Source organism: Mus musculus, chromosome 14, assembly GCF_000001635.26.
Source record: "Mus musculus strain C57BL/6J chromosome 14, GRCm38.p6 C57BL/6J".
In the NCBI taxonomy this organism is placed as follows: Eukaryota; Metazoa; Chordata; class Mammalia; order Rodentia; family Muridae; genus Mus; species Mus musculus.
Window position 1 is genome coordinate 23,046,719 of NC_000080.6, and position 14,308 is coordinate 23,061,026.

General features: G+C 42.9%; 1 protein-coding gene and 1 long non-coding RNA gene across 3 annotated transcripts in view; one reads left to right on the plus strand and one right to left on the minus strand.

Moving 5' to 3' along the window:
• The window catches only part of Lrmda (leucine rich melanocyte differentiation associated), a 1,036,590-nt gene extending 1,027,215 nt beyond the window's left edge, over window positions 1-9,375 (plus strand). The window contains exon 5 of one of the 2 annotated variants that reach the window (XM_006519680.4): window positions 9,237-9,375. In XM_006519680.4, coding sequence (XP_006519743.1) covers window positions 9,237-9,316 — 80 coding nt within the window. In that variant the 3' untranslated portion in view covers window positions 9,317-9,375. The remainder of the gene's footprint in view (window positions 1-9,236) is intronic. The other variant, NM_028275.1, reaches the window with a different exon arrangement.
• Gm10248 (predicted gene 10248) overlaps window positions 1-14,308 on the minus strand; it is a 56,378-nt gene that overhangs the window by 8,525 nt on the left and 33,545 nt on the right. The window lies entirely within an intron of this gene.

A 14,308-nucleotide genomic window follows, 5' to 3' on the forward strand; every position in this document is an offset into this window, starting at 1 on the left:
TCTACTTCTCTCTCCCTTTCCCTCTCTTTCCCCCTTCTTCCCCTCTGTACTTTCCTCACACACACCCTCTGGCCCCTGTCTCCTTTCTGAAAGATTTCTTCGTTCTCTTGAAACAGAAACATGAAGTCTTCCCACATGAGCACTGTCCATTTTGAATGACAGCCAGGGTGAGATCCATCCAGGAGCTGCTGGAAAGGCACCTGATGAACTACACTTGATTTGCATCCCATCTTAGCGTGCACCTTGGAATCTAGCCCTTCTCACATCCATTATGCCCCTCTTGCTGGCCCACTCTACAGCTCCTTTTGCCCTCCGTGAAGAAGCAGCAAAGGATGAGCCAGTGTCCTGTTGGTGGTGATCTTTGAAGTTCTCGGGAGGCCCTTGTGCCTGTGAAGAAGACTGAACAAATAAATAATACACCTGAAAAATAAGCTATAAAAGCAGAACTTAGCATTATGTGTCTGACTAAAGAGTTCAGGGAAGGACAAAGTAATGCTAACAGCTGGGCGTAAGTAAACTGCTCTTTCGGACATCAGGAAGAAGGGTGTTCTCTGCTCTCATTTTTTATTTGGGACAGAACAGAACTGACAATGCAAAGGCAAATAAGTAAACAAACAAAGCTTGGCCCAGCAAGATTTACAAACTTATTTCTGAAGAGGGAGGGGACTTGTTCAAGCAAGGAAAGTAGATTTGGTCTCTTATTTCTACCATATCTCATTCTGATCAAAATTCTGTGAGTGGAGGTGAGAGATAGATGCTGGCTCCGAGGGTCTTTCATAGAGGGCCTGCTCATATTGCAAACAAATTGGAAAGGACATGTGAGCAAAGGCCCAGTGGCTCTCCTAACTAGGATTCTTAGTGGATACATGTTCTGTGATGGTTCAGAAGGTCTGGAGTATCTTTCACCTGGCCATGATATCCGTGGGCTCAAGGAGAGACAGCAGGGATGGTGCCTGGGCGTCTGATCAATGGACAAGGATGTCTAAAACTTGCATACACAAAGGGAAAACTGGTCTTGCTATGTAGAAAAAGTGTGTGTTTGTGTGTGTGTGTGTGTGTGTGTCCTCCTGTCCTCCCTTTCCTAACTCCTTTTCCTCCTAAGATGACAAGCCTCATTTCAACTGCCCTGGGAGCCCAGAGCATATTTCCTACAGACTCTGCTTTATGACATGTCAACCTGTCTGCTCACTCTCACCCTGAGTTGTCCAGCCTCCCTGGTCTGGAGGCAAGGATGCTTGCCCGTCACAGTCACCTCACTACAGTTAGAGCCTTTCCCCCTGGTGTTGTGCTTCCTTCAGATACAGGGTGAGGCCTGACATGGCCCAGCATCCGGCTGAGCAGGCTTCACAATCTAGACTCTCAAGGGATAGTTATGAACCACCCTTCAGGCCATCTCAGTGTTTGAGCACTGAGGCCAAGCACACATTTCTCTAAGTTTAATCTGAGAGGCTCTTTGTCTGCATCCTAACCTTTGAATTAATGGCCATATTGTGAGATCTGACTCTGTGTTCACTGTGTTTACAGAAAGCATCCTGTCATAACCCCATAACTTGAATCTTGTTTTACATCTAGAATGTCCACATTGGGCTCCAGGTGCTAAGAAACAAATAAAAGCTGTCCTTTAATTTATGATAAGCATTGCCAGTAGAAATAATCAGCCCGAGGAAGAACTGGCATCAATGGAACCTTGAATCTAATATGATTTGTCATAGATAAAAACACTGACCCGCGATTTACATCCCAAGATCTCGAATTCATAGGGTGGGATTAACCTTGGTAGAAATAATGAAAAAAATAAAATGAAATCAGCCAGAGATAAACATGGTAAAATGTGACCAAACTTTCCCAGACAGCTCAACCTCTCCTGCTGTAATTCAACAACACACAAATTTACTCTGGGAAATGGGGCTCTTACCACTAAATGATGGCAGAAAAGATAAGACGTCACTGGACTATATTCATAGTTTGCAAAAGCCGGTAGAGGAATATTACATGGGAATGAAGTCATACTCTTCTGAAAGTAGAAAGGAGAATATTAAGAACAGAAAATATTTGACTTGGTATTTAAGAAGCAAGTAAGGAGTTAAACTGTCAAAACAGAACTGTGCATAACTGGCACCTTCTCAAAGGAAAATTACCAGGCAAGTTTACACATGTTAGCACATGTAAGCCAGAAGCCAAAAATATCCTGCAGGCGAAGATGGCAGCATTCAGTGACCACCCCAACACAGTGGCAGAGTCTAGAATAAGCATCCCCTGGTGCTTCTCATTTGTATAATACTGGATGGCGTGTGTGGAGGTGGGTAGCCAAAAGCAAGGACAATGTCCAGTGCATCCTCCCCAGACATGGGAAGGAGAGCCAGCAAGTGTCCTTGCAGCCGTGGTACCCACACATCTTCAACTGAAAATGCTGACTACAAACCCAGATATCTGCCTCAAGTCTTAGCCTACTAGTTTGGGAAGGAGGGAAGGGTCACCCATTCCTTTTTGTCTGTCCCCTGGATCAAGTAGAAAGCTTGTTTGAATTCTAAGCTGGGATTCAGAGGCCAGTGGAAGACAGTATGTCTAGGCATGAAGGAAAGGCATGAACTTTCTTCTAGAAAAAAACTGCTACCAAGGATCCTTTCCCCTAGTTTTTTTTTTTTTTTAATCTCTCTTCCTGTCACTTTGCCTTGCTTATACTGAACTGTGTGCAGGTCCTATATGCCTGTCAGCCCTGCTAACTACCTCTTAGATCCTCAGGGGAGCCAGTAACATGTCATGTGGCTGAGGTCGAGGTAAACTGTAAGGTCAACTGTAAACTGCAGGCGTTTCTTCCTTTCCTAGGTACCATTTGACTCTTATGCAACAAAAGCCCAGGCCCATGGGGAATGGGAGCGTTCCTTCTGGTCCATGCCGTTTACATCTCTGAGAGTCAGAGAGCATTCACTTTCCTTTTGCTGTAGTCTTGAGGGGAAGGTATTGAGAATGAAAATGCCATCGGCATTGAAGAACAGAAACCCTAGCCCTTCCCACCCTGCCTCTCCTTTATTAAGGCAGAGATTTAAGCTGCCTACTTTTTTTAATGTTTGAAATGTAAGAAGGTCATATCAGAGGTTTAAGATAAAAGGGTACAGGGCTGGTGAGATGGCTCAGTGGGTAAGAGTACCCGACTGCTCTTGCAAAGGTACGGAGTTCAAATCCCAGCAACCACATGGTGGCTCACAACCATCTGTAACAAGATCTGATGCCCTCTTCTAGTGTGTCTGAAGACAGCTACAGTGTACTTACATATAATAAATAAATAAATCTTTAAAAAAAAAAGATAAAAGGGTACAGAACCAAAATTTCCAAATTTGAAAGGATCTGTTTAAAATGTTTATGCAGAGGTATATGTTCATGTATGTGTATGAATATGTATGTGTAAATTCTTAAATGTATTTAGCAGATTGCCATTGCCTAACCTCATCTGTACCACACCCTGTTAGGACTGGGTATTGGAAGTGGAGGAGGAAGGATATAGATTTACATAGTATCCCATGGTTATCTTGTTCTAGAAACTTCCACATTGGCCCAGAGGGACTCTACTGCTACATTTTCTTTCTCAGTTACTGGGCTTCTCTTCCTCTTCAGGACATGCCATCATTTTCTGCTAAGGCCGAATGACTCTGCCTCCAACTTTTCTTTTGAGAGATTAGAGATCTCGGTTCTGCCATCTTTGCCACTGTTTAGTAAGCTTCATGTGGTCAGATAGATCATTGTTAGATCATAGCCTCCTTGTCAGCATGGCATTAAACTCATGTTCATGACAAGAACATTTAACATGGTGATTACCACAAGTATCAAGAAGGTTAAGACTTAATTTTTCCATTTTACAAATTAGTGGTTTGATCTGCATCAGAAGCACACTCAGACGCGCTGATGGGGTAGTTAGGCTCTCTAGATGCGGAATTATGTCAAAGCTAGTGAGATGCAGGACTGTTGGTGGTCAGCACTCCCAGCCAGGAGTATGAACTCTGAGCTGCTGACACATCAGTAGGCATGCTTTCCACGGAGAGTTCAGACTCACACACAGTCCTATGATTGGTGCTATATTATTGGGATATGAGTACATGTATTTTAAGACCTAACAGTATAATTGGTCACATTGACCATACCTCTGCCATAGGAAATAAGGACCCAATGCCCCCACTTCATAAAAATAATATTTTAAAATACCATGTTGCATATTTCACAATTCAAAAGGACCTACCATGGTTATCTTTGTGTTCATCTACAGGTGGGGAAGACAGGGAGGGTAAGGGGCCAATGTACATAGCCAAAAGACATGAGGGACAGATGATAGGAATGAGAAGCCAGGATGGAATCTGTACTGGACTTGGAGAGAGGTATGTCAGGACCCCCTTTTCTGGATAGCAAGGATCACTGTGCCCCGCCCCCACCTCAGCTATGTCTCCAGAATGGTCCCTGTCACTGCAGTGGGCATCTAAGAGAAGTGTCCAATGCCCACCCACTAGGCAGTGCAAGCCTGCACAATCGGAATACTCAGTGCGGAGGGTGGGAACATTGAAAAGATAAAGGACCTCTTTAAAACCGATTTTTCCCCCACACATTATTTTTTTTTCATAATTATAGCTTTAAGAGCTTATGGTGATGGGAAAAACTGGCTACTTAAGAAAAAATAGGAGTTTCATCTGGCAGGAGAGGATTCCCCAGGGGACAGCACACTGTCGTTTTTCAGAGCCCCCCAAAGAAACCCCCGCACCGACATCTGCACATTGGCCTGATGTATGGCCAGGCTGCCTCACTAAGGCCAAAGCCTTGTGTTTTAATTAAAAACACTCTGCATGCCACTAAATATGTTGCCTCCCTCCGTTTCTGCAACCATAGAGTCTGAGGAGATACAAACAGAATCTGTTGCAGATGTGTCAGAGGCTATGGCCTACTGACTCACCACCACATCCCAAATTCCAGCCTCAGAGAACCTCCCTGGGAAAATCAAAGTGCAAACAAATGGCTGCTACTGCAGCGTTTCACAGCCTCGGACATTCGGGCAGTTATTCTAGTTGAGGAAGACAGAAATGGGGACAGGAGCTACTCATACGATCAAAACTGACTTCATAAATGACTTCCTTAATAAATAAAAGTCCTCTGGCCACACATGGGTATGTACCCTTCTTAATGTCTTGGTTTTTTTGTTTGTTTGTTTTGTGTTTTTAAGCTACAAAAGTCAAATATTTTGAGTCGTAACCTCCCTACTGTGGGCTCCCACAAAGAATGTGTGAGGGGCAAGGCTAGCTTAATTTAATCATCTGGATGTCTCTAGCCTGAGCACCCTCATCCACAGACTAGCAAGAGCCAGCTAGGTTTTATTTGGGGTTGCCAGGCCACCCCTAATATGGAGACGAAGTGTGGAGTAGAGACTGAAGAAAAGGCCATCCAGAGACTGCCCATCTGGGGATCCATTCCATATACAGTCACCAAACCTAGTCACTATTGTGGATGCCAAGAAGTGCTTTCTGAAAGGAGCCTGATAGAGCTGTCTCCTGAGAGGCTCTGCCAGATCCTGACAAGTACAGAGGTAGATGCTCACAGCCAACCATTGGACTGAGCATGGGGTCCCCAATGGAGGAGTTAGAGAAAGAACTGAAGGAGCTGAAGGGATTTGCAACCCCACAGAAAGAACAATATCAACCAACCAGACACCCCAGAGCTCCCAGGATCTAAACCACCAACCAAAGAGTATACATGGAGGAACCCATAGCTCCAGTTGCATATGTAGCTGAGGATGACCTTGTCAACCATCAATGGGAAGAGAGACCCTTGGTCCTGTGAAGGTTCAATGCCTGAGTGTAGGGGAATGCAAGGACAGGCAGGTAGGAGTGGGTGGGTGGGTGGGATAGGATAGGTGGTTTCTGAGGGGGTGGGGACCAGGAAAGGGGATACCATTTGAAATGTAAATAAAGAAAATATTCAATTGTAAAAAAAGGGAAAAAAAGAGTTTAATGACACATTAGCCCTCTGATCACCTTAAGTCACCCAGCTATCAAAGGAGAAGTGTCATCCCTTGGGCAACCCAGGGTGAGATTGATTTAGGTTATCTGTAGGCCCTGATCGCACAGCTCCTACAGACCAAGGCTGCCAGGAGCTTCACGGGCATGGCAAGTTTTGGAATGATGTATAGAAGAAACATGCTGGTACTTCAGGAACAGAAGAAAAAAACTTGCATGTTAGGAAGTGATGTCAGCCTGCGTTAGAGTCCCAGACAGTGCTCGAGTGTCCTTGGCATAATATGGCGCTGGTATCTCTGTCAGCATCTCTGTTTTCTGTCACCATGCACAATCCTGGGCCTGTCTCCAGTCCTGACAGTGTCTTTTCAGATCAGGTTAGTGCCAGCCCAGAGACCAAGTCAGCTTCCCAGCACACAGCCCCTTTGTTTGAAGTCTGCCCTTTTGTCATTAATGCACTCAATGTCTATTTAAATCTGACAGTGAGTGCAGTATCTGTTTTCCCATCAAGAGATCATTGACAATATTAATAACTCACGTCCTTGCCTCATTTTCCAAGCGCTGACACCTAGCCGCGGTCTCCTGCATTCATCAAACAGCCCTTTCTCGCCAGGATGTCTATAAACAGACTTGCTTCCAGGCCCAAAGAAATAGGGCAGGCCTTAAAAAGGACTTTTATCAGTGCCAACCAGAGATGTGTGAGCATGGCTCAGAGTGCAGCCCGGGCCCATGTTCCAGGAACACTGCTTTCCATCTGTTTGCATCTAGAATGGAAATTCAGCATGGAAAGGGATAGAAAGAAAAGACAGAGAGTGCCCAGATGTGTGGACAAGTTTATGGAAAGAAGTGCAACCACGGCAGACAATGGTGTGTGTACACATGACTGCCTGTCAAGAGTTTGCTTGGGAGAAGGACTGACTGTTCTTTATGATATCTGACAAACCCTATCCCTGTCTTTTTAAAAATGCATGCTGTCTTGGTACTATAGAAAAAAAATTAACATCCTTTGTACGGTCCCTCCAGATCTTTTGAGGGTTTGCTCAAATCAGCCAGGTTCAAGACAGTCTTTTGTGGGGTTTCCCATGCATCTGAGACATATGCAGCCAAGCCAGTAAGGGAGGTAGAATGTGACCAGCCCAGCCCTTAGACCACCAGGGTTCTGGCATTGATGAGGCTGTTAGCACAACTCTAGGCACTATAAAATACAGTAAAGGGAGCAGCTTTGTGCTAATAGCTGAGAGAATGGGTCACAAGGAAGGTCTGAGTAAGGTTTCACACAAGCTCAATATTTCCAGGCACTAGACCAATACCAAAAACCAGAAACGGGGGCCTAGGGACGTGGAGGGGCAGGAAAGCCAAGTCAAGTAGCAAGAGTAACCCACAATAAAGCTGTCTATGGCAACACAGCAAGAGAAAGAGCCAGGTCCCAAATGCTGTCATCTTGTCCCTCTTCCAACTCAGAGAGCTCCTGGGACCCGGATAACCTTCAAGTTTGCCTCTGACTATCCAAAGCAGGGCAGATCTACACTACCCCTAGAAGTTTCTATACACTATTTTAATCCTTATTTAAGAACAAAGTTTAGGGAGCGTAGAGGCAGATTGTGCAAGCATGAGGGCCTGAGTTTGATTCCCAGTGCCCTAGATGTGTACATCTGTATTTTCAAAGATGGGGCTGGGCAGGAGGAGCCTGGGGGCTTGGTAGCCAGCCAGTTTAGCATACTCCATGTACTCCAGGCCAATAAGAAACAATTATAAGAAAAGGAAGACAGTTAACTGATATCAACCTGTGGCCTCCATAGACACATACATGTACACACACCCAATACACATGCACCCAGACCCATCCCCCAACATACACATAACTAATACACATGCGCACACGCACTTGTGCGTGCACGCACACACACACACACACACACACACACACACAAAGTGTAAAAGTTTGTAATACTAACATGTCATGTGGAGAACATGGCTGATCCCAGATCAATAAAGAATGGTGAGTGTTGCCATCACACTGCCAAACTGACAAAATAAATAATCATGTGCAAAAGGGGTGATTGTCACAGGCAGGTGTATGGCTCATGGACTTGTTTTTTTATGGCTATTTCCTTTCTTTGTCTCTCATGCACTGCAGAGATTTAAGTCCCATTGTGCAAGAGAATTTTAAGATAATTCTTCTAAAACTGGAAAGAAAAAAAGATGGTAAAAAGGCCAACAGAAGTTATAAATATTTTCTTGGGAGAACTATTTTTTTTCTAATAATCATAAAGAGTTTTCACTAGAGACAGTGTTTTCTGAATGTTTGTTCTGTAGCGATGAGCATCAAATCTAGACACTTCCACATTCTAGGCAAGTCACCTCCTTAGCTCTTGATTTTTTTTAAAATCAGAGTCTCACTATGAAGCCAAGGTTAGACTCACCCTCCTACTCTACCCCAAATACTAGGGTTACAGGCATGCACCTCCAGGCACAGAACTGTTGTTGTGGGTATTTGTGATATGTAAGGATGAGTTGGTTATAGCAGTTATAGCATCTGTGCCTCTCTTAATGCTGTGTTTTACAGTGAAGTATCCCACAACCACCACAAAGGACAGGAACGTTTCATAAGTAGCCAGAAGTTATAGAAGAAGTCAAGTTGAAGATGTAAAGCAAGTGCTTTTTAACATGAGAAATGAGTTGCCTCAGCCTCAGTGAGGTGCCTAGCAGTGGGAAGGTCTAAAGGTAGTGGCACTTACTGTCTATATGGTCTTCAATCAGCACAGCCTCTCTTCTTTAATCACCCAGTGTGGGCTTGAAGCCCCCCAGGATTTGGAAAATTCTCTCTGGAAGTCAACAATATTGATTTCCAATAAAGGACTTCAAGATAGTCACATTCTACAAAGATTATCCTGTGGACTTCACTTGGGCTGGGTTCATCTGCTTTAAACGTACATTTTTATTCTTAGTCCTAAACTAGGAAAATCTGGGGAGAGAGGGGTCATGCTATATTTTGGGAACAATTTGTCAAATTAGAAAAGTTCTAATTATGTAAGGAAATCACACATAAAGCTGTTATTTCTTGAACTCTGTACTTGGTAGTCACATTTCATTGCAAGGTCACCTCTAAGGACAAGAAGGTACGGTCTTTGTCATCTTAATCTACCTCCCATCAGATTAGCAATCCTGATGCATGCCTGTTTAATAACATCTGATTTTCTGAACTATATGAATTGTGCCACCAGTAATGATTTTCCTTTCTGTTTACAGGCGTCCTCGGGAAAGGTCGCTATTTTTACTATGGAAGAAATTCAGAGGGTAACAGGTTTATCCGAGATGATCAGCTCTGAAGCTAAACTCTGCACGCCTTAGCCTGTTTCATGACAATAAAGTGGAAAAGCAAGAAAAATCACAGTCTGCCTTGTGTCTCTCTAAGCACGCAATAACTTCTGCTTTTCAGTACCTTGTGCCTACTTTGCCAGGCCTGTCACGATCATCCACCTCCCTTAGACTGAGTGGTCACAGAGAGATTGACATGATTGCCCTTAAGCAGGTCTCATCCACCAGGGTGACAGACAGCAGCGGCACAGCACTGGGGCTGACAGCCAGAACACCATGACAGATTGCCTGGTCTCTCCATTGCTCACAGGGGAACAGGGGTCACACCTGGGGCCTCCTCAGGCTTGCTCACTGGCTGTGGTATAGTGATAGAGGCTCTCCTGGGCTTGCCTTCTAAGTCAAGTCCACAGATATCACTGTGCCTTGGGCTTATTTTCAGTGGAGTAGCCAACAGTACAGAAGAAGGGCACATACTCTTTATTCTTTCAGTCTGCATAGTAGGCATTATATCAGGTAATCCATAAACATTGTCTTTTATCATTGGCAATGTGTTTCCATCCATAATCCTTCAAAGGACACAACTTCTCAGGCAAGTCATGTATTGATATGTAGCTTCATAGCACAATTCCTGAATTTCCCCAAATCCCTGACTACAAAAGCATTTTGTTGTTGTTGTTGTTGTTGTTGTTGTTGTTGTTGTTGTTGTTGTTGTTCAAAATCCACTTGTCCTGAAGAAGACCCAGGGTTAGGCATCTTTCCTGTCAAAGGTTTAGCAACACCAGAGATTCTCCTTTGGCTTTTACCATATAGGTTCAGCAATGCCTATGGCCATATTTACCCTAAAAGGACAGGCTGCCAAGTCCTTTGGATTCTATGTAAATGTAGTGAGATGAAAGATGGGGTGATGGGCCAGGAGATTAGAAAACAAATGGGAGATTGTAGAAACTATCTAGCAGACCAAACAGGTTTGATAAAACAAACACCTTTAAGGTTTTCTGTTTCTCTCAGAAGACCCATGGCTAATGAGACATGAATAGATCTTTCTTTATCTTTGGTCATTTGCTGGCACTGACAGGAAAGCAAGCACAACCATGTTAGCCAGAGGGCTGCCATTTTGTCTACAACTGTCCCAGTCAAGCCACTCTAGAAGGCATCTGAAAGTCTTCTTGCACTTGACATACTGTCAAGGTATGCTTCAATAGTATACTGTGTGTTCATTTCCCTGGGTGTCCTAGCTAAGATAGCAGATCCTCCAAGAATCCCTCCAAGTTATAGACAGCAAGAGAGTTGCTAATGGAGAGTCAGTTATTGGGTCCTCAGACTCTCTGAGCTGCTGGAGAAGGACCGTCTTTCTCAGATCTAGTCTGTTTACATAGCTTCTGCCATACTGAGTGAGCCGGGTCTTGGAATAACTCATATTCAGGCTGACAGGAGTCCTGCATGGAGATTTCACAACCTCCATTCATCAGATGTTGGGAGCAGCTAATGCTAAAGTCCCCGAGACCATTAATAACTAAAGATTATACAACCCACTCATAACCCCGGTTGAGTACCTTCTCCTGTTTGATCTATACAACAGCACTGAGAGCTAATGGTTTGCATTCACATCATCAGGTCCCACCTTGCCTCTTTGTTTAGAGGCATTAGAACCTTCGGTCCATTGCATATTATGAGAAGCAAGGCTCTGTGCAAGGGCAGTGAGACTAGTCTGATGTCACAGCCAATCTAACAGCACATATATCCCTGTCTTCATAAAAGGCTTTAACCCTGCCTCAAACAATAAAAAAGCACTTGTGAACTGACCACAGAATTTTTCCATCTTTATTTTTCTTACTTGTTTACTTTTCTTAATGTCAGAACCATTTGTATCACGGGGAGGAATGTCTCCCTCAATGTGAGCTTTGGAGGCAAAAAAGAAAAAAAATTGGAGTGAGTTATTGACCACACTCTTTCCCTCTCTTTGGGCTGTTTGTTTTCTTCCAGAATGGTGTAATAACTTCAATTAAGATTAGCTTTAATTATAACTTGCGTAAAGGCCATCCTGGCAGTATATTCATCTTCGTGGTGGAATTAAAGTGAGTTTTGCTTATCCTAAGTAGGGATGATAGTAATGAATTAACATTGGGTTGTGTACAATTCTGTTGTTTGTTGAGCAAGATCTGCCTTTCTAGAACTGGACTCTCATCTGAATTGGCAGGGGAGAAAGCCCTGAGCCTTGTTTATCTAAAATCTGTAGGAATTTCCCAAACCATGTTTGCAAAGTAGGAAATTACAAGGCAGTAAATTCATCTGAAACCCAGACATGCCTCATCCTCCCCTTTGCACCTGTTTGTCTTCCTTTTGCTGGGCTCCACACAGCTTGTTCTTTGGGGAGCATTCCCAGACAACCTGATTTCCCCTTCCCAGGACACTGGTCTGAGTGCAGAGAACTTGGAGATTCATGGAATGCTGGAGCTCCCTGTTGCTTCAGCAAAGTCCGGGAGATTACTTTTTTCCTAACTAACAAAATTTTATAGAACAATTTGTTCCTCGGGGAGTACTGCTTTAGATTGTGGGAAATCCTATTAAAAGTGCTATAGCAATCATTTGCTCTTACCTTTACCAGCCCTGCTCATAAACCCTCCATCTGTTTGTTGCTTTAAATAGAAGCACATTACAAAAGATGATCACTAAATCAGGCTGCATGTCTCCGTGTTGTAGGTTTTCACATACTCATGTGTACTAAGGAATAAAAGAAAGCAAACTACAGAGTAAATGAAAGTGTGGTGTGTGTGTGTGTGTGTGTGTGTGTTTCTTACAAAGCTATATCTTTACCACTTCAAAGGGAACCATTTTTCATGCTCTTTCTAAGAAATAGCTTTCTTAGTTAATATGTAGAATACAAACAATCTATGTGGCTCTTTCTGTCATAACCTCAACAAGACCCACAACGTGCTACTTCCAAGGGCAACCTATGTCAGATATGTGTCACTGCCTGATGCCCAGGGGAAATGCTACAGGGCTCACTGTGACTCTTGCTTGTTGCCCATCTGGTGCAGTTCATCCGATGTGACCTTCACTACTTGCTTATTCCAGTTTTGTTTCCAAGAAACCACCTTCACTGAAGAAGAATGTTACCATTAGTTAACTCTGGTGTCTCTAATTTGTGTGGGTAAAGTATTATAATCTACCCTAAGAGAGGGGAAAAAAATCAGAAAAAGACAAAGCATGCTAGTCACTTGTTTGTATGACAAGCAGGTCATTGATTGTGGCACAATACCCTGTGTTACTTCTGTTGCTTCTATCACTGTGTTCAGTTTTTACATTTTTAATTGTATTTTTATTTAGTGTGTGCATGCAAAGGTGCATGCATGCACACATGCACACATACACACACACACACACACACACACACACACACACGCACACACACACACACACACACACACAGAGGGCTGCATGCCACTGTTGCTGAACGGAAGACAGAGGATCATTTCCTGGAATCAGTTCTCTCCTCCCACCACATGGGTCCTGGAGATGAACTCAGGTTGTCATGCTTGTGGCAGGCACGTCTCTATTCCCACTGAACCACCTTTCCAATGGCATCATCTTTCAATATTTGAAGAACATCTCAACAAAGCCACCTCTCTAAACTCATTGCCTTTCTATAGGATTATCTGAAATTCCACAGTATTTTTGGTGCTCCATTAGGTAATAATAACATCAATTCCCCTTAGTTACTCTATGGTGGAGTAGTAACTAATTGTGTGAATGTTTGTAAACATTAACTTATTACACTGTGTGAATTCTCTTCTGAAGGAGCGCAGGATACGACCCAGAGATAAACCAATGCAAGACAAGAGGCTAAGCTAGGAAAGTGGGGTCATTTCTAGTAAGGAGTATGTGCCATGGAAATGTGTTGGAACAAGGTTGGTATGACTCTTGTTAAATAGGATTATCTGAAAGAAGAGCATGGAAATAGTCCAGATGTGGAATCTTAGTGGATAAGGGAGAGTTAGATACTGAGAAGAATGAGAGAAGAAAAGACAAATTTCCACTAATCCAAAGATGGAGGACTATTTCTCTGCAAAATGAAGTCACATTTGATATCATTGGGTGGTGCCACAGGAGATACTCAATAAGTTTCTCCACCTGGAATAATGAAGCAGTGTGGAGATGTCTTAGAGGTGCCAGGGGACACATGTATGATGGTACCCTGGGCCACTGATGACTGGTTCTAGCTTCTGTCTAACAACCCACAAAACCTACCATCCTAAGGTGCAGATAAAATTAAAAGAAAAGACAATGTTTATGCAGAAAGATGAGAGAGAAATCTTTATAGTCTTGTGAGTCTTTACAAATTCATTTAGTTCAGAGGTAGATGAATACCTGGACAAAGATACCATGAAAATGAAGATAGTTAAGCAAACAGATGAAAACATCTACATAAGGGAAGGATGACAATAATAGTTTTGAATACCTTTTTGTCCTTGGAGTGAAAATTAAGTCATGGACAATATGGACAATGTTTAAGTTCATTTTTGGGTAACCAAAATTAACATGCAGAACATCCTAGGAAATATTTCTTGTCACATCAATTATTAAATGTAGCCAGCAATTTCTGAAGTCTACAGTCTCACAGTCACTCTGTGTTAAGGGACCTAATGTCCTCTTCTGGCCCCCACATGTGATATACATAAACTCATGCAGGCATACACACATACATATAAAGGAAAATAAATATCTTTAAAAATAGGAATTGATTTGGATACTTTTGAGGATAATTTTCTTTATATGCTAATTTTTGAGTTCAGTACTTGTAATGAAAGGAGCAACATGCTACTGCTGAGCTCAACAGCAGCTTGTAGATTATTCCAGGCATGGAGTATCAAAATAGGGAAGAATGAATATATATTATTTATTCAATATACAAGGATTACATTTACTATGTTACAACTTAAAAGTACTACTTTTGGTTCAACTTAAAGTCTGATAAAAACGAATTTAACATGTAGGTATAGTAT